This window comes from Hyperolius riggenbachi, chromosome 2 (genome assembly GCF_040937935.1).
Source record: "Hyperolius riggenbachi isolate aHypRig1 chromosome 2, aHypRig1.pri, whole genome shotgun sequence".
In the NCBI taxonomy this organism is placed as follows: Eukaryota; Metazoa; Chordata; class Amphibia; order Anura; family Hyperoliidae; genus Hyperolius; species Hyperolius riggenbachi.
The window spans coordinates 237,587,375-237,614,430 of record NC_090647.1 but is presented as its reverse complement, the minus strand read 5'-3'; the positions used below and the strand labels follow the sequence as shown (position 1 = coordinate 237,614,430).

General features: G+C 41.3%; 1 protein-coding gene across 1 annotated transcript in view; it reads left to right on the top strand.

The window, feature by feature from the left end:
• CFAP47 (cilia and flagella associated protein 47) overlaps nucleotides 1–27,056 on the top strand; it is a 730,879-nt gene that overhangs the window by 53,613 nt on the left and 650,210 nt on the right. Inside the window, exons 6-13 of the mRNA XM_068268343.1 lie at nucleotides 5,343–5,568; nucleotides 8,289–8,449; nucleotides 10,685–10,815; nucleotides 11,698–11,933; nucleotides 16,171–16,357; nucleotides 19,289–19,511; nucleotides 25,798–25,953; nucleotides 26,073–26,262. Coding sequence (XP_068124444.1) covers nucleotides 5,343–5,568; nucleotides 8,289–8,449; nucleotides 10,685–10,815; nucleotides 11,698–11,933; nucleotides 16,171–16,357; nucleotides 19,289–19,511; nucleotides 25,798–25,953; nucleotides 26,073–26,262 — 1,510 coding nt within the window. The remainder of the gene's footprint in view (nucleotides 1–5,342; nucleotides 5,569–8,288; nucleotides 8,450–10,684; nucleotides 10,816–11,697; nucleotides 11,934–16,170; nucleotides 16,358–19,288; nucleotides 19,512–25,797; nucleotides 25,954–26,072; nucleotides 26,263–27,056) is intronic.

Here is a 27,056-nt window from a genome sequence, read left to right as displayed (position 1 = left end):
TAAAGCTTTTGTTGGCGTCAGCACGGCACTGCATTTCCTATGTAAACCATTATTATAGATGAGTGCTATACTTATATGAGGAAATGTTTGTGGCTTTCTTAGGTTATGCTCGTGTGTTAAGTTGTTGTGAAGAACCCTTTATTTCAGGGATCAGGACCTTTTTGGCTGAGAGAGTCATACACGCCACATATTTTAAAATGTAATTCTGTGAGAGCCATGTTTAAAACTGGGACAGTGTGCATGCCCAGCAGAGGGCTCACGTCTGTTGCCATGGTGATGTGTATACAGTTGATCCACCAGGCAGCGGAAGTGTCAAACATGTCTTCAGCTTCTCTTGGGTTTCATTAACATCATCAATTTCTCCAAGAGCCAGACAGGAGAAATAGCGACTAACAGCTTGTACAGTTAGCTAGCTGACTTGGGGGTTGATTCACTTTGTAGGACGAGATCCCCACACTTTGGCCCAATAGGCTGCCTGTCAAGTGACAGGCAGCCTATTGAGTCAAAGTGCTGGGATCTTTTCCTGCTAAGTCACTGGACCTGACAGGGTCCAGAGTGGGACAATTGGAGCAGCTGTTCATTTTGGAGGGAGCGCGAGCAAGTTAGTAGTGCATGTTACAGCAGTAGTGTGCCTATTTTGAAAATTTTACCTGTGCTGCCACACTAAGCTGCACTTATTGAGCAGTGTAGTTTAGTTAATCAACCTCTAACTATGAGCCAGATGTAGCCATCAAAAGAGCCACATATGGCTCCCGAGCCATAGGTTCCCTACCCCTACTTTATTTAAACGCTGCTCAGTAAGGTTACATTGAATGAATGTACGAGGAACTTGTGTGTACTGCAGTTAGGGCTACCATCAGAATTTTTTACTCGCTACATTGCAAGCTTTAGGGCCGGTTCAGACTGGCACTGAACTGATGTAAAAAAAAAAAAAATGCTGCACTCTTCCCTTGTTTTATCCCCTTGTTTTGTTTTATCCTGATCTTTACATGTAGCATCCAGGATCGGCTAACCATGGCACTTCCGTGTCCCCCTGCTGGGGTCAAAACAAAATGCATTTGCCAAACTACAGGAATCGCCCGAAGGTTGCCAAATGCTGTTCTGCTGCTAGCAGAAAAGCATTTAACTGAGATGTAAAGCCTATCAATGTATCATGCCATGAACAGTTTTCATTTATGCAGAACTGATCCATGAGTAACAGGTGGAAGGTTAGGTTCATACTACGGTCAAAAACATTGGGATTCCTGGAACAGGCCTCAAAAAACCAACAGACATGTTGACAGATCCTTTGTTAGACGTTGGATCTTTACAGACATATGCCAATATATCCATTGAGTCTAGTGCATTGTGTCCGTTGCAGTGACGGAACGCAAAGTTCCAACCTGTATGTTTTTGTGGATAATGGGCAAAGGTTAGACATGCCGTAGTAGCATGCTTTATGTGACATGTCCAATACAGGGTATGTACAATGGATACACTGTGAACAAGGGAACTATGCTGTGGATGGTGACAGCGGATCTAATGTCATTGTCACCCTGTCTGGCACCCTCCAGCAGAGGCGGGACAAGGTCCTCCAGCACCCAAGGCTGAGACACCAAAGTGCGCCCCTTCATCCCTGCCACCCCAGCTGTCACTCACTGATTGCTATTAGACTAAGAGGTGCCACAGGGCCCACAACCTCCCCAACACCTTAATATCTAGTTATATGGCTTGCAGTCACTGCCATGTATCCCCTTTTCTTATTTCTTTCTGCTTCAAACACAATTAGGAATGACAGCTGAATGAATTGTGCGCCCCCTCCTACACTGCGCCCTGAGGCTGGAGCCTCTCCAGCCTATGCCTCGGCCCGGCCCTGCCCTCCAGGTTCTACAGAAATTAATGGGGGGACTAAAGTTAAAGACAGTATCAACAGAGCAGAAAGACCTGATGAAAAAAAGTTACAGATGTCATTTAAACAATATTTTTTATTATAGAGATATATTATAGAGATATATTATAGAGATATTTCTCCCACCCAGCATGGGTATGTGTAAAAATACACCCCAAAACACATTATACTATTTCTCCTGAGTACGGCGATACCACATGCGTGACACTTTTTGCAGCCTAGGTGCGCTAAGGGGCCCAAAGTCCTATGTGCACCTTTAGGCTTTACAGGGTTGCTTACAATTTAGCACCCCCTAAAATGCCAGGACTGTAAACACATTCCACAAATGACCCCATTTTGGAAAGTAGACACCCCAAAGTATTCAGAGAGGGGCATGGTTTTGGGCCAGTCCATCTCCTCATGGGGGGTTCTCAGGGTTTTCTTTGTTTTCAACAGCATTTCCTGAACTGCAGTTTAACTGCCAAAATAGTATGATACCTGCCAGCCTCCATACTCACTTGCACACTATTGTGTCACTTAGACTTTGCAACTGCTGTTCAGGAAATGTTTATCACTGTTATAAATTAGTTGCTTACTCCTAACAGAATTCCTGAACCCCATTACCAATGAAGCATAATTGTTAAAAAAATCAAAACAAGTCTATAGTTTACATACCAGTATATAGTACAGATGAGAGAAAAAGCAACCTGTCACAAGAATAACTACGTACCTGGAGCAGGCGTGGCAGAATTGTAGAGGACAGCCTTCCCTGCGACTTACCACCCTCAGGCCCTGGAGTTGGAACAGGGACCAGTGGGAGACAAGTGTCAGGAGCGCTAGCGAGACAGCCGGTGTGACGTCGGGAAGCGTGACCAAACGGACTTCCTGGCTCTCCCACGGGGGTTGAATGATGAACTTGCAGAAGGAGTGGTTTCTGAAGCAAGTCAGAGTCATAACCCCAGAAGATATTTGTTCAGTTGGAAACTTCATTGTTTTGTTTGCACAAGCAGACTTTTGCAGCAGGATAGATCTGGATACAGGCAGAGAACAGGTAGTCAGCCAGGCAGAGGTCGGTAACAGAGCGGGTAGTCGTACAGGCGGGAGTTCGGCAACCGAGCAGGTAGTCAGCCGGGTCAGGATAAGCATACCAGGAACAGGACAGATTCAGGGATCAAGCACAGGAGAATACAACAAACAGCACGGACGGACAAGCTGCAATACTACAGCACTGATCGTTGGTTCTCTTCCAGGTTAAATAGGCCTTTCGATGGAAGTGACGTACGCATCACATCACGCATGCGTATGTTAATACGCGTACTACGCAACACGAACGCCATCCCAAACATGCACACGCAGACGTCCAGTACGAGCGCACGCACGCCCGCACTCACATGCACGCGTCTCTACGCCCATGCTAGCGTGCATAACGCTCATGGGTACAGGCAACAAGACCCCCAGGAGCCCTGCCACGCACACCAGGTCGCCTGCAGACATCAGTCTGTAGTCGCTGCCTTCCCTGGACACTTAAGTGACCGTGACACAACCTACGAAAAACTGAACAAGAAAATCTATGGTATTTGCCGCCATTTAAGACGTTCCTGCATATAAGACACACATAAGACATGCCCTTCCCATGTGTATCCGGCTCCCCCGATCAGCAGAAGCCATCACTAGCGAAGCAATGAAAGAGACGAGAGGTCTGTGTTCCCTGCTGGAGCCATGGATGAGGTGAGACAACCTGCTGCTTCTCATACATACACACGGGGCAGAGCAGGCTACACGGTGGATCGAGAGTCATACGGGGGACACAGTGCTGGGAGTCCCTGACGTCACAGTGGGTTAGGCGGTTCATATTGGCATTCTTAAAGGTGTTCATATTGGCGTTCTTAAAGGGAAATTTCACGCAGACTATAAAAAACAAACTGCACTTACCTGGGGCTTCTTCCAGCTCCTGGCAGATCGGTGCCCTCGCCGCAGCTCCTCTCCCTCCCGGCATCCAGCGGTGAAGAAGCTGACCTCGCCAGGTCGGCTTCTGTGCGCTCCACGGCGGGGGTCACGTGGTGTAGGGACGTCATCAGGTCTCTACTGCGCAGGCGCAGGACTACTGTGCCTGTGCAGTAGAGACCAGATGACGTCGCTTACACCATGTGACCCGCGCCGTGGAGCGCACATGAAGCCGACCCGGAAGCGAGGTCGGCTTTTTCCCCGCTGGACGCCAGGAGGGAGAGGAGCTGTGGCGAGGGCACCGATCGACTGCCAGGAGCTGGAAGAAGCCCCAGGTAAGTGCAGTTTGTTTTTTATAGTCTGCGCGAACCTTCCCTTTAAAGAGACTCCGTAACAAAAATTGCATCCTGTTTTTTATCATCCTACACGTTCAAAAAGCTATTCTAATGTGTTCTGGCTTACTGCAGCACTTTATACTATCACTGTCTCTGTAATAAATCAATGTATCTTTCCCCTGTCAGACTTGTCGGCCTGTGTCTGGAAGGCTGCCAAGTTCTTCAGTGTTGTGGTTCTGCTATGAACTCCCCCTTCCAGGCCCCTCTATGCACACTGCATGTGTGTTATTTAGGATTAGAGCAGCTTCTCTCTTCTCTCTTATCTTTTACAAGCTGGATAAATCGTCCTCTGAGCTGGCTGGGCTTTCACATACTGAAGAATTACAGACAAGGGCAAAGCTGTTTGCAGGAAGAAACAAGCAGCCTTAAACTTCAGTGCATGAGAACAGGGGGGAAGAAACACACAAATGATCTCTTGAGATTCCAAAGGAATGCTGTATACAGCCTGCTTGTGCATGGATGTATTTTCTATGTGTGGACATACTGTACATCAACTTACTTCCTGTTTTGGTGGCCATTTTGTTTGTTTATAAACAAACTTTTTAAAACTGTTTTTAACCACTTTTAATGCGGCGAGGAGCGGCGAAATTGTGTCAGAGGGTAATAGGAGATGTCCCCTAACGCACTGGTATGTTTACTTTTGTGCGATTTTAACAATACAGATTCTCTTTAAGAACGCCAATATGAACCGCCTAACCCACCGCGACGTCATCTTCCCTTTAAGTCTGGGATTCCCTGCATTCGCTGTGTAAGATGCAGGGACTTTCTCCCCATTTTGGGTGGAGAAAGAGTGCATCTTATACGGTGGAAAATACAGTACATAGCCAACTGATTGAGGCTTTTAATCAATATTTGTCTTTAGAGTCGCAATTGGCTTCACTGCTCAAGATGGATGCTAACACAGTATTTTCCTGGCTTCCTTACAGGACTATTTCCTGTACTGTACTGACAGTAGCTCTGGACAAAAGCTTCTGCGGTTTTATTTAAGTCTATTCTCCCAACAAAAAACATCATGTTATATAAGTTAGTACATCAGACAATAGCAAACAAGTTTAAATAACTGCTTGATAAAGAACCTGAGCTGTTTTGAAAATAGTATTCTTTTATGTAATTCTAAATTGTCTGCTTTATCACAGGGTAAAACTCCAAGGTTGTGAAGAAATGTCCTTGCTGATTAAAGGGAATATTGTCCAACAGTCTTTAGAATTACTAGATCTGTCTGGCAAGTCTTTAAAATGTATTCACTTTGGAGCTGTCTATTTTGGAACATCAAAGATTCACAAAGCGGTGATATACAATGATAGTCCCGAGGCAGTAAGCTGGGTGTCTGTCCTGGATGATAATGCAGTTGGAGCTGAAATGGTGAGTGTAACTTTTTCCTGTTGGTTACATTTTGTAGCAAGGGGAGTTTTCAGTATACAGCATCCCCATGGTCTGTTTTGTGTAATATCTCTCCTAATGCAACTGCAATATTCCTTTGCATCTTGCAGTCTGATCATTCATTTATAAGGGTGGCCACACATCAAGGATAATCAGTTGTTTGTTTGACAAATGATGAAGTATACCAGTTGCTACTGTTCTCAAGTTAGAAACTTTTGTTAATTGAGATGACATGAAGTATAGCTTCATCTAATGTAATCAGGCTCAGATTGAACTGTATAGAAATCTTGGCAGTCCTAATTTCTAGCGCCTGATCTGTCTGGCGTTGAGTCTATTTAAAAAATGCCAGACCGAGGCAAAGCTGCCCAAGGTAAGTTCAAAGGTATGTTCATGCTGGATCCACATACTTTTGTGCTTTGTCTGCTCCTCTCCTTGTTCCCCGAAGTACCTGTAGTTACTCCTTGCAAAAAGTGACTTTTGACTAAAGTCACCTTTTCAGACAGGAAGAGCTAGGCTTGTGACAACGTTCCCTCAGATCACCCTCCCCTTCCCACCCCATTCACTAGGGCTGTGGAGTCTGTACAAAAATTATCCAACTCCTCAGTTAAAGATTCCTACGACTACTCTAATTTGCATAAAACAATCTTGTTGATTGAAAGTGTGTAACATAAAAGCCATTAAATAACTGCCAAACCTTAGTAATTTTAAAGCTATATTAAAATGGCATCTGCTTTTGGGAACAAAACAAAGCTAGTGGCCATCACGCCTGTCATTGCCAGTGTGAATGCCTGGCATTCAGTGGGGGCACTGCCCCATATCAGCTGTGTTCTGGCAAGTAGCTCCGCCAGCTATGAACCGGAACCCAGTTAATACGAGGTACCAGGATAAGTACCTTATTCAATTAATTTTTTTCTCCTAGGTCATACTTTCACAATTTATTAATAAAATGCCTTTTAAGCCTCCAACAAGCAAGAAAATACCCAGTCATTTTGACAGAACTTTTTCACCTACGATTTGGTGCTTTTTTTAATTTTTTTTTATTTTTTCAATTGCAAAGTGCTGACAAGTTTATTTTCAGCAGAAAATAAAAATTATCTTATAGGAGAAAACTTAGGAGAAAAAGTGAATTGAATAAAGGCCTACATATTGGGGCATTCTAACTTTTAAGCATTAGTGGGTTGTTTTTTTTAAATGTACACCAAATATGCACTTTAACTAAACTTAGGATATAGCTGTGGCATAGCTATTAAATAGAAATCAAAATGTAGTCCTTGATAAGAGTACATGTAAAAGGGGGGGGGGGGGCAGGAACAAAGAACAAAGACTGTCTGTATAATAGTAATCACATTTATTATATGGTACCCCAAAAGTGCAACGCGTTTCGCAGGCCGAGCCCGCTTCATCAGGCAATAAAGTGGGGACAAAACAGAATTCCAGCAGTAGCAGGTGCAGCGCCTCAGTGGCTCCCCACTGAGGCGCTACACCTGCTACTGCTGGAATTCTGTTTTGTCCCCACTTTATTGCCTGATGAAGCGGGCTCGGCCTGCGAAACGCGTTGCACTTTTGGGGTACCATATAATAAATGTGATTATTATTATACAGACAATGCAATGTGTAGGCAATTCACAATGCATAGTACATCACCGTGGGATTGCAATGCATAGTTGCATGCATTTTTGCGTAAAAACACAGTGCAATTCCATTTATTAAGATTAAATGGGACTTCAACCACAGAGAATTGACTAGCAATGCTGTATTGCGATGGCACTTGTGATACACACAGTGCGGATAAGGGAAGAACCACCACCACTCAAAAATGAAGGTTATAACCAAATAGAACCCGGTAAAAGTTCTATTTGACCTTTTCTCACTTTAGAATTCACTCTGTTTTTGCCATAGCACATTCCAACAATAGTGTGCGGACAGATATGTCTCTCAATAACATTAGCAAATGTTTTTGCTACCTGCATAAGTTGATATGTAACCGCTCTGGGTCCCCTATCGCAGGGCACTGTAGCTGTTGCATGGTCTGCTTTGGCTATGCCGTAGCGACTTCATTGTTCTTATTTGAAATTAGTAACAGTAGAGTCAAACTGAGAGTTGGAGAGATTTATTTGATAAATGTATTGATGAGAACCATCTTCTATAAAAATCATGCTATGCATTGGATCATTACAGGTCATGTATTTTAATTGATTTGAACGGTAGTGTTCATGATCTCACACATTAAAGAGAAACAGTTACCAATAATTGAACTTCATCCCAATCAGTAGCTGATACCCCCTTTCCCATGAGAAATCTTTTCTTTTCACAAACGGATCGTCTGGGGGCTCTGTATGGCAGTTATTGTGGTGAAACACCTCCCACAGTGTGATGTCAGGACCATGGTTCTAACATCACACTGTGGGATCCTTGTTGCATTGTGGGAAATAGCAGTTTACAGCTTTTTCCAACTGCCAAAAAAGCAAGCAGCATCTCCTTCCCCTGACATCACCTACCAGCAGTAAAAATATCACCATGTGATACATGTCAGGATGTCAATCAGGGAGAGGAAACATTTTACAATGTGTAAATGCTGACTAAATCATTTACACATAATTATTGTAAAGATAAAGTGCTTTTTTAAATTTATTTTCACTGGAGTTCCTCTTTAACAGGCCTTTGTAATCGTGTTGTGTTTCTCTTTGTCTAATGCTTTACAGGGCACTGATATTGGGAAAAGTACAGATGCTGTGTTGCAAGAAATGGAGTACAGGAAAAGAAGACGTGAAACGAATGTCTCCGATTTACTTTCCTGCTTTCCCAACCAAGGAGTCCTGTTACCTTCACAAAAAACTACGGTCACAGTATGCTTCAGTCCCAGGTATTGACAGGCTCTTCATGCTGTTTTTTATAACCCCATAGCTTGAAAGTTTTCAACAGAATTTAGCCCTTTTTTTTTAATTTGACTCAATCTGCTTTTTGAATTTTAATGAATATAGGATGATTGGTGTGTAACTTTATCCCACTGTTATAGCTCTCAATATTATTATGTTACATTTGAAGCAGAAATATTACTTTTAAGAAGCTGTATAGGGCATTTAATACGAGATTTATAAATCAAGGTGCATTGAGGACAATTTACACAGATTGTGTAATAAGTCGTGCTTTATTTTTAGCATTGGAGTTATTTTGCCAAAAGTCACACATTGCATTTTTAATGGCTGCTCATGAAGTTTATAACATCAATAAATGAGACGCAATGCAGATTTATTATTTTAAGGAATGTATTCAATACTTGAAAGGGCAGATTGTTACATTTTAGTTTGCGCAGTGAATCGCAGGTGATAGAAGTCAAGACTGAAGATGGAATATTTGTACTTAATGAAGTTACTGTGCATGTTAAATAGAACCTGACGTGAGATGAATACAGAGGCTGCCATTTTTCTGTCATATTTTAAACTTGACATTTTCTTGACTGTTCATTTGGCTTCTGTTTAGACTGAGCCATATACCTGCACCAATGCTGCAGCTAATGGAATCAAAACACCTACAGTATTCTACATATGCGTTCTGGTTACTGGTTCAGGAGGTGATAGAGATCAGTCAGCCAGGTACATAGTATTTTTAAGTCAGCTTGGCCCCTTTTTAGATTTCTCTAACTTCAGGTTTGCTGTAAGATGGCTGGATAGGATTTCAGGAAACCTAGCCACCTCTGTTCCCTCCCCAACAAATAAGTAGAAACACTTGTTACATTCGGTGCATGCCTCCGTTCCCTACAAAATTATGAATTTTACAGTGCATTGTATCATATGGTACAAGAGTTGGCCATTTCATTAACCCATGTTGCTAATATCACTGCATGCTATATTGTTAATGCATGTCTAAAATGGGAGCAGGACTTAATACATTTTAAAGACACCAAGCTGGATAAATCGCTATAACAAGTGGGCAATTGATCTATCTATGCACTCTAATTTTGTGGGCAATCCACTGTTTCATCCATCCACTGGTCTTTTTAATCAGTTGCAATATCATCATTCCATTTGACATAACGCTTTTAGCTTTTAGAGCCATAGCTGACCCAGTTAGGGATACTGAATCCCATGCATGATGAACATAGTGCCAGATAGGGCATTTTCCCACTTTCTCAGAGCGGGAGTTACTTTCTTTATAAAGCTAAAAAAAATAGGTTTAATGTTGTATAGTCTCATATGACTGATACAGACTTCCAGTATTCAAAAAGCTAAACTATATGAACTGTTGACCTTTTTTATCTATTACCTGCACTCAGAAACTCTTCTCTTCCGGGGTAGAGTTTTATGGCTGTAATTCCTTATTCATGAGGATTGCCTTATGGTCCCCATACACAGTACAATAAAAATGTTAGATCGTTTTGGTCGAATAAACAAGAAAATCTAACTGAATGAAAGTGGAATAAAAAAAACTTTTTTCTTTTCTTAATCAAGAAAAACGAACAATAATCTCATATTTCCAATAAAAATTTGATCAGACATGTTGGAAAAATCTTTATATTCAATTTTTTTTCCGGATTTATTGAACGTTTGTGTATGGTACCTCAAACAACTATGCAATTTTTTTTCCATCTAACAGAACAATCAAAATAAATTAATCGAAAAGGAAGGCAGTCTAGTTATTTGTGTGCTTGCACTTTACATGCATATGTCTCATAATGTCACATGTCGCCTCGGGTACACTTTAAGTTGATATATGTGTATTAGTCCACCATGGGTTTTGGGACTCCTGGGGTTCACTAATTACTTAAATGAATACACATATAAGGGCCTGAAGGAGCTAAAAAAAAATGCATTTTGTTCATAGTGTCACGAATTAGACTTTTATTTTACCACAGGTTTGTACTGTAAGTATTTGTAGAGTGCTTTTTAGCATTAGTCTGGTCAAGCCAACCTCTTTACATTCGTTTTTGACTTCTTTCTTAATTTACACCTGTTGAATACTCTCTGTAATAGATCGTATATTATCAAACACTGGATTGTAACATGGTGATAAGTGTATTGGTAGTGGCACTATGTAATGTCAGGAGGCACCTACACTGTTTCTTGTATGATTTGTTGCCAATGAATTGCACTTTTTTCAGGCAAAATGAAGACTTGAAACCACACGAAGCTCCATCCCGTCAGGATTATGCACTCTTTATGAGATTTGAACCAGTAGGGAGCAAAGATGGATTTCTCCAGTCAAATGCAGAAACTAAATTATACAATAAAGGTAGGTATTTTATCCATCTAAACAAGAAAATGAGCTCGGATATTGATTTGTTATGTGGGAGTCTATTATGAAAGCCATTTTACTATTTTATTGCTGTAAAGATGTTAGTACGCTAGGATTAGTTTATTACCTACTGATCAAAAAGATAATGAAAACGCTTTTTTCTTGCTTTTTAGATTTCACATCTCTGGAGAGATGCAGGAAAATGGGAACAATGCAATTTATACAAAGTTCTTGGTAGATTGTAGATTTTGGAAATCTCCTCAGGCCTGGTACATAAGGGGATCTGTTATCAAATTTTCAAACAGTCAAACTTTCGTATTGATTTCCTGATCTGTGAAAGATTAGAAATAACTAATGTACACTTTATGTATATAAAGATAAATAAAGTTGACCCCCAGTGTAAATTATAGTTGTTGCCAAGGACACTAACTATATACGTTACAATAAATAACGATGGCTGTAATTTCCTTTACTCGGCCCCTCTATCCATGCTGCGCCACATAAGATGAAGGCCTTACCCTCATCATGCAATAACGCCATGACCTTGTTTTCTGGAGGCTACCTGCTCCACAGCCCAGCCCGTATAAAAAGAAATCTACCTCTTTATATGTATGTGTATACATGTATTTTACATTTTACAATTTTTTTGCTATGGTGGTGCTTTAATGTCTAATATAAGCAAAAGCGACTGAAGAAGGTATATTTTATCTGCATGTATTTAAAATTTTACCTTTGTTGACAAAAGTGGTCATTTAAGGTTTGTTTTGTGTTTGTGTATAATAATAGAAAATCATGTATGGTCTGAAAAATCCCAAAGCCTCTGTCTAAAAACTGTTGCAGACTCATTAACTTTTTCTGCTGTTTTTATTTGTATTGCAGGACAGAAGAAATGCTATGTGGAATTGGCTGTGACTGGCTCTGCCTTGCCAGTCGCATTAACATTCAGTGCAGGAACAACTTACAATTTTAAGGAATGCTTGATTGGTGAAAGGATCGATATACCCTGCTCACTAAAAAATGAGTCTCCGTTCCTCCCTGTGGTGTTTAGCTTTCACAAGATATCCCATTTTCATATGTTTCCCGCTAATGGAAAGATAGAACCAGGACATTCACAGGTACAAAAACATTGATCTAAATCTGCAGTGTTGTGAAGTATTAGAGTGCCAGAGAAGGCTGTCCGGAATGTAGTATCGGATCTTAACACAGATTTGTGTCTTTTTAAATTTGCATTTATTAAGAGAACTGTATAGCTGTATATTGCAGCATGAACACAATAGTTGCAGCTATAACAAATATATATAAAATAAATTTTGTATAAAGTGTAAGGGTTGAGGCAATATAAGCAAGTTTGTTTAGTAGTCCATCAAAGTAGGACTTCAGGCGAAGTGTGTTCCCCCCCCCCCCCCCTTCTTCTTCCTATAGTAATGAAGCAGGAAAGGAATAGAACTGTCAGGTTTATTTTACAGTTAAAATCTCCATTAAAGGAGAACTCCTCCAGAATGTCCTTCATAGACATATCCCCTTAGCTAAATCAGCTGTTATAATTCATCTGTGAATGCCTTTTTTTTCCCAGCCTTTTAATCTTATAATAGGCTTTGACATATGGCACAGAAGAGCTATTGCACTTGTTAAAAACACTGTGTACTGTGGAGTGAATTTAACTTCTGCCAGTCAGTGCGCTGTTTAACCACTTGCCGACCAGGGGATTTTTCAATGATCGGTGCTGCGTGGGCTCTACAGCCCGCAGCACCGATCAGGAGTGCAGCAGGGCGATCAGACTACCCCCCTTTTTTCCCCACTAGGGGGATGTCCTGCTGGGGGGGTCTGATCGCCGCCGGCTGCATTTGCTTAGCGGGGGGGGGGGCTCTTCAAAGCCTCCCTCCGCAGCGTTCTCCGCCGTCTCGCCGCTCGCTCCCTCTCCCTCCCCCTGTGAGCTGCGCAGGACGGATTTCCGTCCTGATGTAAACAGGACGGATTTCCGTCCTGATGTAAACAGCGGGGATTTCTTCCCCGCCTGTTTACATTTTGCCGGCGAGCCGCGATCGGCGGCTCTCCGGCTTTTCACGGAGACACCCTCCGTGAACTGACATGGAAAGGCCGCTCGATCGAGCGGCCGTTTCCATGGTAACCCGCAGACGACCAGTTTACGCCAATCGGCGTTAGCTGGTCGTCAAGAGGTTAAAGAGTATGCGATTAGCATTGAATCTGGAGTGCAAGTAATCTGCCTATACTGCATTATCACTAACTGGCTAGAGATTGCGCTTTAAAGCAGTTTAAAACCCTGACATAATATTCAATAAAAACATGTTTTCCTACTTTTTATATGCCATACGGTTATCATATTTGCATTTGTGCATACGTATTATTATTCATATAGATGTTACAGGTTCCCAAAAGTACAATTTTTTTGCTTTGTGAGCTGACTTTGCATTTTATTAATAACTGGTTTTATTCATTATGTATTGAAGGCAGACATGCTTTGACTCACTGTCTGTGTCGAGCTGCTTCTCCACAGTCAGAGAATGTGTCACATTCCTCACTTGATACATTTAAGTAAACACAAGAAAACATAATCTACAACTTCGGAATTGTCCACATTTCACTGCACTGAACTTTCAAGCTCTGTGTGTAACCCTTCGAATGCTGGTCTAGTAAAAAAAAAAAAAAGTGCTGGTTGCATATAATATGCTGTAAATAATGTTTTAGAGCAAAGATGAAATGCGGGGTTATATTTTACTTTAAGAAGAGTGGAAAACTTACAATGCAGCCACAGTGCTGGGGGTGGGCTAGAGATCTGGAGGCTGGGCTGTTTTTAGGAGGTGACCCAGCCTCCACAAAAAAATGCCATGGTGTTTTTCTACAAAGGGGGTGGGGCTTGAACCTTATATGGTGCTCTATTGGCGAGCCAGTGAGTAACTAAAATTGTGGCTATCGTAATGTATAGCATAGAGAGTTGGTGTCTCTGACACTAACTGTAACCAATACTGAAGGTCTGCTTTAAGAAATGGGCATTTATACAGAAATACACTGAATAAGTATACATTTCTGGGGCAGCCAATAATAAAAGATCTTATTTTAATTTGTGTAAATAAAGACATATAGAGAAGGTGGTTATTATTTTACTGATCAATTACAGCACGCCAGACAGGCCAGTTTAGTTGTACTTTGTAGTCATGCTGTTGTAATACTTGCTAAATGGAAACATATTTTTCTCTATTATTATTATTATTATTTATTATTTATATAGTGCCAACATATTCCGCAGCGCTTTACAAAGCACAATAAGATGACAAGGGGAACATAGATACAACTAACAATTGTACAGCAGAGTTCTAAGCAGCACAAATATTGTTACAAGAACAGTAAACATTAGGAGGATGACCCTGCCCTTGCGAGCTTATAATCTAATGATTCTCTAGAAAGTTTATATTAAGGGTTCCTTCCTTGATGAACAAGCTATCCATGCCAAATGTTTTTATGCACCCTCATACCATCACAGATGCTAACTTTAGAACAGTGTATTGGTAGCATTCTGCATGGGACTTCTTTTTCTTGCCTGGATGATCCAGAACCAGTGATTTTTACATTTTTAGTACACAATCCTGTCTGTGTTTAAAGGGACTCCGAGCAGTAAGAAACTATGGAAAGATGCATACCATTTTGAAGCTCTCTTTCTCCTCTTTCCAACGATATATAAACCTCCGCCCTACGGCTTTTAGATTTCGCTATTTTCGCGATCGAAAATATCGAAAACTAAAAGGCATAGGGCGGCGGTTTATGTGTCGTTGGAAAGAGGAGAAAGAGAGCTTCAAAATGGTATGCATCTTTCCATAGTTTCTGCACTGCTCGGAGTCCCTTTAATGAATTGCTATATGTAAGTTCTCAAAATTCACAACCATAAAATGCTCACTTTTAAAGTTTATCTCTTGCGCACAGAAATTTCTCAGAATCTTCTTAATCTGTTTATTAATCAATCAATCTTTAAATCCTAAACTCATTTGCAATTTTCTTTGAGAAATTAATATTTTTAAATGTTTACATTATTTTTAGCATTAGATCTTTTTTCCAATCTTCTTTTTCTCCTGTCCAAGTTTTTTTTATATTGTTTGCTGGCATCAACTTTAAAATGTGCACTTATTTTTCATAAAACAATAAAACATTGAGGCCCTGTTCACAGTGGTCAGTTGAATCGCAGAACATTTCTGAATGTTGATTCACTGCCCATACAATTTTATGGGCCTGTTCACAGTAAAGGATCTAGTTATTCTAACTTCTTACATACAGGCTTTGTATTACAGTCTATGTCTAGTCTCCATTGCAGTTCACACTCATTATATCGTGTGCGTTATGCAACTGACCACCGTGAACCTAGCCTAAAGGTGGCTATACACTTATAGATTTACAGCAGATTCAACCATTGCATAGATTTCAATCAGATGCCTGTCAAGTTGAATCTGACAGGAATCTATCTGATGTGTGCCACACACTACGAACAGATTTCATATAGATTTCAGAATGTAATCAATTGGAAATCGATCTAAATGCATTATTGGACCATTAGATCCAATGCAACTCTATGGGCCATCGATCTAATGCCAGTAGCAGATCGACCTAGGTTTTCCATCCTGTCAGATCAAATAAATCGAAATTTGCCACAAATCGATTGATAGATTTCATAGAATCGATTTCCGATCAGTTCGATAGTCGATTGATGGCTGAAATCGACCAGTGTATGGGCCCCTTTAGTTTCAGCATTTGAGCTGTTGTCTTTGTACTATCTCGATTTAAATATAGATATACATGACTTAAAATCATCACTTTTTTCTTTTACTTTCATTTTGTACAACATCCAAACTTTTTTGGAGGGAAACTCTAGTGTTCTAACATTTTTAAATAATCCTTTTGAAAAGCATTCTTTCTAAAAGAAAAGCAGCATAATTTATTATTTCCAAGCTCCATGTGAAGTAAAATGTATTAGTTCATCCATACTCTGCTGAACACAATTTACATCTCAGTGGAAATATTCAAATTAAATATATTTCAGAACCTTGGTGTTAGACATTTATCACATATTACCACGAAGTTTTAGAATTAGGATTTATAGTCAAGTTTTAAGAGGATATTACAGTGGAAATTATGGTTCTGGAAAATACTAAGAAGTACACTTTTTTTATTTTCTTTACCGTTTTAGATTTTTTTTTGTAAGCTTAGAAATAAAAGCTCAAAAAGTGAAGACCTGCTAAGAGCAATGTTTAGTAAGAATAATGTAGCAATCAATCCTTTAGTATATCTTCAAAATCTTTTATTTTTCTTTCATTTATACCCTTTTTTTTCTTCTTCTTTTTTTTTTAGGATGTGATGTTTTCATTTATTCCACATCAAGTAGGTGCATTTAAAGTGAAGCAAGTGATGGATATTTTGGGTCCCACAGAGGATAATTTGCCATTACTAAAAACAAAAGCTTTTCATGAGATAAAGCTTAACTTTTCAGCAGTCTGCAAACCTTCAACCAAGAAAATTGTCATGAAAATCAACCCAGGTAAGTGTTTTGACCTATATTCTAAACCGTCAACAGAGGGATCCGCACACAGTCTTCAAGGAACAACGTGCTTTTATTGTTCCAATGCACACATATAATACACACCAAATTGTCTCTACCGACAATCGTTTCGGAGTCAATACTTTGTAGAACCACCTTTTGCTGCAATTACAGCTGCCAGTCTTTTAGGGTATGTCTCTACCAGCTTTGCACATCTAGAGACTGAAATCCTTGCCCATTCTTCTTTGCAAAACTGCTCAAGCTCAGTCAGATTAGATGGACAGCATTTGTAAACATCAGTTTTCAGATCTTGCCACAGATTCTCGATTGGATTTAGATCTAAACTTTGACTGGGCCATTCTGACACATGGATATGTTTTTTGTTTTAAACCATTCCATTGTTGCCCTGGCTTTATGTTTAAGGTCGTTGTCCTTCTGGAAGGTGAACCTCTCCCCCAGTCTCAAGTCTTTTACAGACTCCAAGAGGTTTTCTTCCAAGATTGCCCTGTATTTGGCTCCATCCATCTTCCCATCAACTCTGACCAGCTTCCCTGTCCCTGCTGAAGAGAAGCACCCCAGAGCATGATGCTGCCACCACCATATTTGACAGTGGGGATGGTGTGTTCAGAGTGATGTGCAGTGTTAGTTTACCGCCACACATAGCGTTTTACATTTTGGCCAAAAAGTTCAATTTTGGTCTCATCTGACCAGAGCACCTTCTTCCACATGTTTGCTGTGTCCCCCACATGGCTTGTGGCAAACTGCAAACGGGACTTCTTATGCTTTTCTGTTAACCATGGCTTTCTTCTTGCCACTCTTCCATAAAGGCCAACTTTATGCAGTGCATGACTAATAGTTGTCCTATGGACAGATTTCCCCCACCTGAGCTGTAGATCTCTGCAGCTCATCCAGAGTCACCATGGACCTCTTGACTGCATTTCTGATCAGCGCTCTCCTTGTTCGGCCTGTGAGTTTAGGTGGACGGCCTTGTCTTGGTAGGTTTACAGTTGTGCCATACTCCTTCCATTTCTGAATGATCGCTTGAACACGGAGCGTGGGATGTTCAAGGCTTTGGAAATCTTTTTGTAGCCTAAGTCTGCTTTACATTTCTCAATAACTTGATCCCTGACCTGTCTGGTGTGTTCTTTGGACTTCATGTTGTTGTTGCTACCAGTATTCTCTTAGACAACCTCAGATGCCGTCAGCTGTATTTGTACTGACATTAGAATACAAAACCGGTGCACTCTATTTAGTTATTAGCACTCATCAGGCAATGTCGATGGGCAACTGACTGCACTCAGAGCAAAGGGGGCGAATAATTATGCACACCCCACTTTGCAGTTATTTATTTGTAAAAAATGTTTGGCATCATGTATGATTTTTGTTCCACTTCTCATGTGTACACCACTTTGTGTTGGTCTTTCATGTGGAATTCCAATAAAATTGATTCATGTTTGGGGCAGTAATATGACAAAATGTGGAAAACTTCAAGGGGGCCGAATACTTTTGCAACCACTGTATGTGCATTGGAACCATAAAAGCACGTTGTTCCTTGAAGACTGTGTGCGGATCCCTCTTTTGACTGTTTGATTATCGCTGCTACGGGTTCCAGTACTGCTCTGCCATAGGTGTGCAATTCTATCGATTGAATGGTCTATATTCTAAACATGGTGTCTGGATTTCCTGCACAATCATTTGGGTACTGTGGTCACTTTGATATTTGAGAAAACTGCTTTTGACATTCTTGGTCCCCATAAGTATTGATATATTTGAAGGTCAGAAATGTCAAGATAGTTTTGAGAGCGTTATTATTAGGATAACTGGGTAATTGTAAGCCTGAGACATCTGTAAGGCTCAACACACACCATACAATCTTGGTTGTTCAATCTTACCACTTTCATGTAGTATAAGAGCTTATCCAATCAATTATACAAGGTTTTTTCAATCTGTTGGCCCTTATACTACATAGATTTGGTAAATCTGTACAACCAAATTGTATGGTGTGTGTTGAGCTTAAGAGAGAGAGAAAATCGTTTGGTTATAAAGAAAGTTTAATCAAGGATTGAACTTAGTCCCAGTCAGTAGCTGATACACTTTTTTTTCCCCCACGAGAAATCTTTACCTTTTCTCAAATAGATAATCAGGGGAGAGGTGTGTGTGTGTGTGTCTGATATTGTGGTGAAACCCCTCCCATAGCCTGATGACATGACCATGATTCTGACAGTTTGCTGTCTGTTAGTCTTGTTGCCTTGTGGGAAATAATGCCTTTTTCCAAATGCCAAGCAAGTCATATATGCCTGTGTGAATAGAACTCTCAGTAAATGATCATTCTGTACAGATCACCTGGAAAGGCTAAAGATGTCACCACCAGAAAGAATTTGCGATAATTCAGGTTGGAGTGAGCTTGAGATGTCTCCCAGGGCATCACTGCTGAATATATGCAATTAAATATTGTACCCTTAGAAGCTAAACACACCTCCAGAACCGCTGGAATGCAATGATGTGTCAGCTTGTTAATTTGTACAGAGCCATAATAATCCAACATGCATACAGACTGTTTAGGATTGTTTGATCCTCATCAGTGCATGGCATGGATTAATTTGGCTGTATGGAGTAGGGCTTGTAACACCGCTATTTTATTAGTCACATAGCTACATAGCCACAACCATGTGCTGCAACTGAATCTGTGTGTGTCTTGAAGCGGATACCTGAGGCAATTAGTGGAGTTACGGTAGGACTGAGATGGTTCAATTAGATTTGGGATAGGTCCTCCTATAAAGTAATGTATGTCTCTCATAATGATTAATATGCTAACATTATTAGCGGACCATACCTCACTTGGTTAACAGGATGCTTAATATATTTATTCAGATGAAGTAGCAACAGCTTTAATATCTTTTTGTTTTCTTTTAAATGCAATTTTAAATACAGGCATTACTCCTTTGGTTTCTAATCCAACTGGGCAATTTGTCCAGGCACCACCTGAGGAAATGACAATGGTTATTGGATCTACACGAATGGCCACATTGAATGCAGCCAAAACACAATTACATGATTACCAAAAAACAAGTGATGCTGACAAAGATGTGCAAGTGGCATTTCCAAATGATCGAGCTGCAAGCATAAGACCTGGTGACCGCAATACACAGTACAGGTAATGTATTGTTCTTTACCCACTCAAATAGAAGCAGAAATGGTTTCACTTCGAGTTCCAAATCATTGCTCCAAATCTATTAAAATTAGAGCAGAAAAAGTGTAAGTATACAATAAATTGATAAATGCTGGCGGGGTTTGAAACAACTGTCTTTCTATAGGTATAGTTGATGATGCTCGGATTCCAACATTGGCAATGGACTTCCCAGAAACCTCCTCGCACTGAAATTCTACATTTAACCTCTTGAGGACTGCAGGGCTAAACCCCCCTAGTGACCAGGCAATTTTTAGTTTAAAAGGCCACTGCAGCTTTAAGGCCAAGCTGCAGGGCCGCACAACATAGCACACGAGTGATTCCCCCCCCCCCTTTTCTTCCCACCAACAGAGCTCTCTGTTGGTGGGGTCTGATCGCTCCTCCCATGTTTATTTTTTTTTTAACAAATATTTGTGTTGCCGTTTTTTTAAAAAAAAAACCCTCTTCCTTTAAATCCCTTCCCTCCCTCGCTCCCTCCCTCCCCACAGCCGGCCAATTACGGCGATCGGCTGTCGTAGGCTTCTGCCTATGAGAGCCGATCGCTCTCTTGTCCCCCAGGGGGACAGCCGTGTCACACGGCTGTCCCCAGTGCAGCGCTGCTGCTGATCGCAGCGCTGCACAGAGTAAATAGACGGCGATCACGCCGTCTAACAGTCTCCCGAGCGGCAATAGCCGCTCGGAGACTGAAGGTGGGGCGGAGCTCCGCCCCCAAGCAGGAGATGCGCGCGCAGCCTGCGCGCGATCTCCTGCAAAACAGAGCCCCAGGACTTTACGCCAATTGGCGTTAGGCGGTCCTGGGGCTGCCGCCGCGGCCACGCCTACCGGCGTGACGCGGTCGGCAAGAGGTTAAATGTGTAAAATGTCCTTCTGCTTCCACTGTGAAAATTTACTGAAGATTGTAAGGATACACTTCATAGGGAGACAGGATAGTAGAGTGAGTGCTGTGCTAAGTTTGCCATTGGTAGAAGAAAACATGTAGAAGTAAATGCTACCTTTAATTGAATACTCAACCAATAAAAGGTATAATTTTACATGACATTTCCTGCTTCTTGCAATGATGACTAACCTGTTACAATTTTCCCCAAAAGTCCCCCAAAATAACCCTGTTTTGTGGCCCGAACCTCCGATTTTCGGTTCGCGAACTTCCGCGAAAGTTCGGTTTGCGCAAACTTTCGTGAACCGCAATAGACTTCAATGGGGAGGCGAACTTTGAAAACTAGAAACACTTATGCTGGCCACAAACGTGATGGAAAAGATGTTTCAAGGGGTTGAACACCTGGAGGGGGGCATGGCGGAGTGGGATAGACGGCAAAAGTCCCGGAGAAAAATCTGGATTTGACGCGAAGCAGCATTTTAAGGACAGAAATGGCATTGAATGCTAAATTAGTTACATAGTTATTTTGGCTGAAAAGAGACATACGTCCATCGTAGCCATGGATGTCTTTCAACGCAAGGAAAGCATCTAAGCCCTCTTTAAATGCAGGTATAGAGTTTGCCATAACGACTTCCTGGGGCAATGCATTCCACATCTTAATCACTCTTACTGTAAAGAACCCTTTCCTAAATAAATGGCTAAAACGTTTTTCCTCCATGCGCAGATCATGTCCTCTAGTCCTTTGAGAAGGCCTAGGGACAAAAAGCTCATCCGCCAAGCTATTATATTGCCCTCTGATGTATTTATGCATGTTAATTAGATCCCCTCTAAGGCGTCTTTTCTCTAGACTAAATAAACCCAGTTTATCTAGCCTTTCTTGTTAAGTGAGACCTTCCATCCCACGTATCAATTTTGTTGCTAGTCTCTGCACATGCTTTAAAACTGCAATATCTTTTTTGTAATGTGGTGCCCAGAACTGAATTCCATATTCCAGATGTGGCCTTACTAGAGAGTTAAACAGGGGCAATATTATGCTAACATCTCGAGTTTTTATTTCCCTTTTAATGCATCCCAAAATTTTGTTAGCTTTAGCTGCAGCTGCTTGGCATTGAGTACGATTATTTAACTTGTTGTCGATGAGTACTCCTAAGTCCTTCTCCAAGTTTGATGTCCCCAACTGTATCCCATTTATTTTGTATGGTGCTAGACCATTAGAATGTCCAAAATGCATGTCTTTACATTTTTCAACATTAAATTTAATCTGCCATGTATGTGCCCATATAGCCATCCTATCCAGATCCTGTTGCAATATGACACTATCTTCCTGAGAGTTGATGATTCTGTACAATTTTGTATCATCTGCAAAAATAGCAACATTGCTCACTACTGCATCTACTAGGTCATTAATAAATAAATTGAAGAGCACTGGACCCAGAACAGACCCCTGTGGTACCCCACTGCTAACAGTCTCCCATTTTGAGTACGATCCATTGACCACAACTCTTTGTTTTCTGTCCATTAGCCAGTTCCCTATCCATGCACACAGACTCTTCCCCAGTCCTTGCATCCTCAACTTTTGCACCAGACTTTTGTGGGGAACAGTGTCAAAGGCCTTTGCAAAGTCCAAGTATATCACATCACACAAGTGCTTTAAAACATCTTGCATGTGTATACATCAATCAGGGAGTGTAATTAGAGCACTGCTTCACACTGACACACCAAACTCGCTGTATAACGCACCGCAAACAGCTGTGTGTGTTGTGACCGCCGTGCTGGACTGGTGCGCACCATGGCGAGAGTGCAGGCCGTGGCGGTTTTCAAGCCCATATGGGCGCCGGGCTGTGGTAGCTCAATGATAGAACAACAGTGACTGTCCAGCTGATCGAATTTGGTCTGTCCACAATGGAGCAGCAAACTTATTATCTTGGAAGTGCAACCCCCCCCCCCCCCCCGAGGGGCTCATATAGCCGTCGGTCATTGCTTCATTGTGATATGCAAACCCCTTCACTGCGGCAAGGTAATGATAAATAGTGCAGCCAGAAAAATTAGGCAGGCATGCACACGCACCAGGAACATTAGTATAGCGGGCACTGCTAGCAGCGGCCTTAAAAATTCAAAAATCCACCTGGAGTCCTGGACCCTGTTGGTGGTGATAGCGGAGAAGGCAGTCAAGGGGCCTGCGGGCAGAGGTGCTGTGTGGGGAGCGACTTAGTCTTGGGGCAGGCAGTCACACGGTGTGGAGGCAGAGATGCTGTGTGTGGGGACTGACTTAGTCTTCGGGCAGGCCTGACCGTGGTTTGCAGACCACGTGGTCAGATGGACCCTTGTCCCAACACTGTGTGCCAGAGATGACACCACTTGCCTTTCAACATCACGGTGCAGTTTGGGTATCGCCTTTTTTGAGAAATAATTGCATATCTTACACTGCAGTGTGTGGATTTGCTTTTGTGTGCTGCTTTCCCTCAGGTTGTCATCCCATTGCAGTTTGTGCTTTGTAATCATGTGCCTTCGTAAGGTAGTTGTCCCTATGCGCGGTCTTTCCACAGCTCAATTTTTGGTGGCAGAGAGTACAGATGACATTGCTCTCATCTGAGGCAGACACACAAAAAAATTTCCACACCGCTGAGCCCTGAGGTGATGGCACTTTGGTGGTGGTGGCCGATTGAGTGTTAAGTGGGGTGCCAGAATCAGAGCAGGAGGAGGAAGATCTGTCACGCTTCCGTGCGGAAGCTGAGAAAGATTAGGTGTTCTGTGTTAAATAATTAACTACGTCCTGACAATATTGGGGGTTGATGGCACGTGCCTTCTTCTGAACACTGTACTTTGGTCGAGGGCTGCATGAATTCACGACAGCGCAAATTCGAAAAGACCTGCCAGGTGGCCTGCCTCTGCCTTTTGTTTTGTCCATATTGGGGGGGATGAACTGAAAGGTATGCACTGACTTGACTAATACAATGTGCAGTCAGTCACACAGGTACAGTTAACAGGTATGCACGGAGTGGTATATCACACTGCGTGCGCTCACGTAGGTAGGTGGGTGCACTGAAGTGAACAACAGATAGTAGGTATATGCAGTGATAGGTATTACATGTGCACCTGTCACACACAGACAGGTACCGAACATTCACAGTGACACTGACTGACAGGGCTGTATATAATGCAAGTGGGCCTCACAAAAAAAAAAAATAGATCACAAGAACAAGATTAGCTCTTTAAAAGAGCTGTTGAGGGGTGTATTTTTAGCAATAACAAGAGCTTAACTAAGCTTTCCCTATGAGAGTCTACAGCAGCTATCCCTTAACTAATTACTGCAGGCACATGAGTGAGTCCAATGCCTGACGCTGCCTGCCTTTTATAAGGGGGGGGCTCCAGGAGGGAGTGTAGCCTAATTGGCTACAATGTGCCTGCTGACTGTGATTCAGAGGGTCAAAGTTGTCCCTCATGATGCACTGTAGGGGCGAACTGAACTTCCGGAAAAGTTCCTGGTTCTCCGCGATCGCGAACCACGAACCATTCGGGCCATCTCTACTTGTATATATGGGATGTGGGGAGGTCATTAAATGAACCCTATACCTATTTATGGGACATAATACATATAGATGGTAATACTCCTTGGTTCTACCCTTTTTTGGTTTTAATAAGTCCATTTGTATGGTACAATACCAATAGTCCGCTCCTTAGGGAGCAGCTACTGATGAGTTGATGTACTGTTTTCATAGTGTGTAAGGTTTTTTAGAGTGTTAGAATTAATTGTGCTTGCCTCAGACTACATTTGCAACAGACATATAATCATGGTGGCGTGATTGAGCTCTGCATGATCTTCTAAGGCCTGAAGATATAGTTTTAATGCTAGTCACAGGCAGTAATTAGGGATAGGGCAACAGTTCCATGTTAATTAAGAAGCAGAGCACAGCAGTATCCATTTAATGAGATAGTCAGAAGGCCGCTGAGAAGTGATATTGCACAATTAGTTTGCAACAATTAGTTTGATTTGGCAGCTAACCTCAGAAGCTTTCCAGTAGTTTAGAGGAAAAATTGCAATATATGCCCTATGCCTGATCTTCAGGTATAAAGGCAGATGTTGGCAAGTCTTATTTGTAACAGTAACAGTAATGTACTAATTGGGTTTCCACAATAAGATATAATTTCTGTCTTAACTATACTGGAATAAACAGCAGTATTTGATCATTAATCTAAAGTTTACATACTGGATATGTAAATGGGTACATTAAACGAGAAAGGAAAATTTACATATTTACCTTAGCAGAGGGAAACCTTTGGATAGTGCATAGCCCTCCCCAAACTTTTTTCACCCATCTGTTCCTGCGCTGTGAGCATTTGGAAATATTCAAGAATAATGTTGAATACGGGCATATCGCTCAGGAGGTTAAACCTCACATTGCCTCACTAATTACTGCCTGCTATTTCTAGTTTAAAAATATATTCCGTATTCGTCCCTTCCTTACACAAGAGGCCACCAAAATGCTTGTAGCTTGTACACGCCTTCATCATCTCCCACCTAGACTACTGCAACACCCTGCTCTGTTGTCTACCAAAGAACAGGCTGGCACCTCTCCAATCCCTTCTAAACTCAGCTGCCCGCTTCATTCACCTCTCCACCCGCTCCTCTGATGCAGCCTCACTGTGCCATTCCCTCCACTGGCTGCCTATTACCCAGAGCATCCAATTCAAACTCCTGACACGAACATACAAAGCCCTTTACAATTGTCCCCTCCATACATCCCCTCACTAATCTCTGGATATTGCTCCTCCCAGGAAATTCTCCTGGCCTCTAAGCTGATCACCTATCATGCTCGCATCCAGGACTTCACACGAGCATTGTCCCTCATCTGGAACTCCCTTTCACAGCCTGTACATCATGCTGCAAACCTGGACATTTTCAAACGCACATTTAAAACATACCTGTTCAGTCAAGCTTATAACAGCCCCTATTTACATATCTGTTCACAACGTAATTAGAGGCAAAGGCTCACTGCCTCATTTATCCGCGCACCCCCATGTTCCCTTTACTTCTAACTACCCGTTAGATTGTAAGATTGCAAGGGCATTATCCTAATGTTTACTGTTTTTGTTGCAATACTTGTACTGTTTGAGACTCAGCTGTATATTTTTTGGTTGTACCTATGTTCCCCTTGTCGTCTTACTGTGCTTTCTGCACTGCGGAATATGCTGGCGCTATATAAATTAAAAATAATAATAAGCCAGCCAGCAAAAAAGAGGTGGGTCCAGTCTGGCAGCAGAGTGGTCTAGGAGGATTGGAGAAACCTCTGGAGCATCTACTGACATATTTAGTTTTTTATCAGTTCAGATTAGCTTTAGTTAATAAAAATTGCATCAATATTGTATGTTTGATTTTAGGACCATTTTTACAAAAACTGATAGATATACCTATGTGGATCCGGATTATGCGTACACAGAAGAAGAAGAGGAGAAAAAACAATCCCATAAAGACTATTATACTGACTATATTAAAAACCGAAGAGAGAAACGTCTTAAAGATATAGAAAAAGACAGGTACGCTATGTTTGTAATGAATGCCATATTTTAAAGAATGACATATTGGCTGCATGCCATTGTATATTTGTTTTTGGTCATTCACCTAAGCTTTACTTTTCTAACCTCGTTTTGCATAGAGAGCTTCAAGAAACAAACAATGATATAGATATTGGCATTACACCAGAAGCTGGGCTGCAGCCATCCAGTGCTACAATGACCAAGTGCTTTAATGAGCAACAGCAGCCTAAAACTACCCCCACAACTAAAAGCCGCATGCTGACCACTCGCCAACTGGCAGATGGAGAGTCCAGATCGGTGACAAGAGGAGTAAGTGACTTATAAATTGTTAATTCATTAGACTTGAAGAATGTCAGCCAAAGCTTTATTAAATATATACATTACAGTAAATTGGTTTTCTGTGTCTGCTTTATGTTGGATCTACTGAAAGAAACATGTTATGATCCACTAAGTAGTGACTTTGTAGTAGAAGCTAAAACATATCTCTTGTTACATTATGACTACTGTAGATGGCAACAACAAAGTATACTTCCTTTTGCATGGGTAGAATATGAAATATTGATCAGTGGAAGAATATGCAAAAAGAACAAAGAGTGAAAGGAGACAGGGAAGAGAAAGATACAAGTAGCTTAATTTACACTAAAAATGTTGCAATGAGTTTTAAGGCTATTTTCTTTTTTGTCTGTTCACACATATATATACTTAACCACTTAATGACAAGCTGACTTATAAAAACGTCCTGCTAGAGCCTCTTAATGGCTCAGGACGATTTTATAAGTCACAGTGCTGCTGCCGCTGTGCAACCCGCACATGTGAAAATAGTGAAAAACAAAAACCACCAAGAAAAAAATACACCTTTATTTCTAAATACTATATTGTCACCATACTTTGTACTAGGGACATAATTAAAATCTTGTGCTAACCAGAACAAATAGGCAGATAAAATGTGTGGGTTTTATGCACAGTAGCAGTGTTTATATTAAAACTATAGGGGATGAAATGGGAGAAATAGTGTATTTTTTTTCATTTTTTTCCTTGTTTTTCCCTTTAAAAAAATGCATAGAAAATAAAGTAATTACTGAAAACAAATATCAACTCCAAAA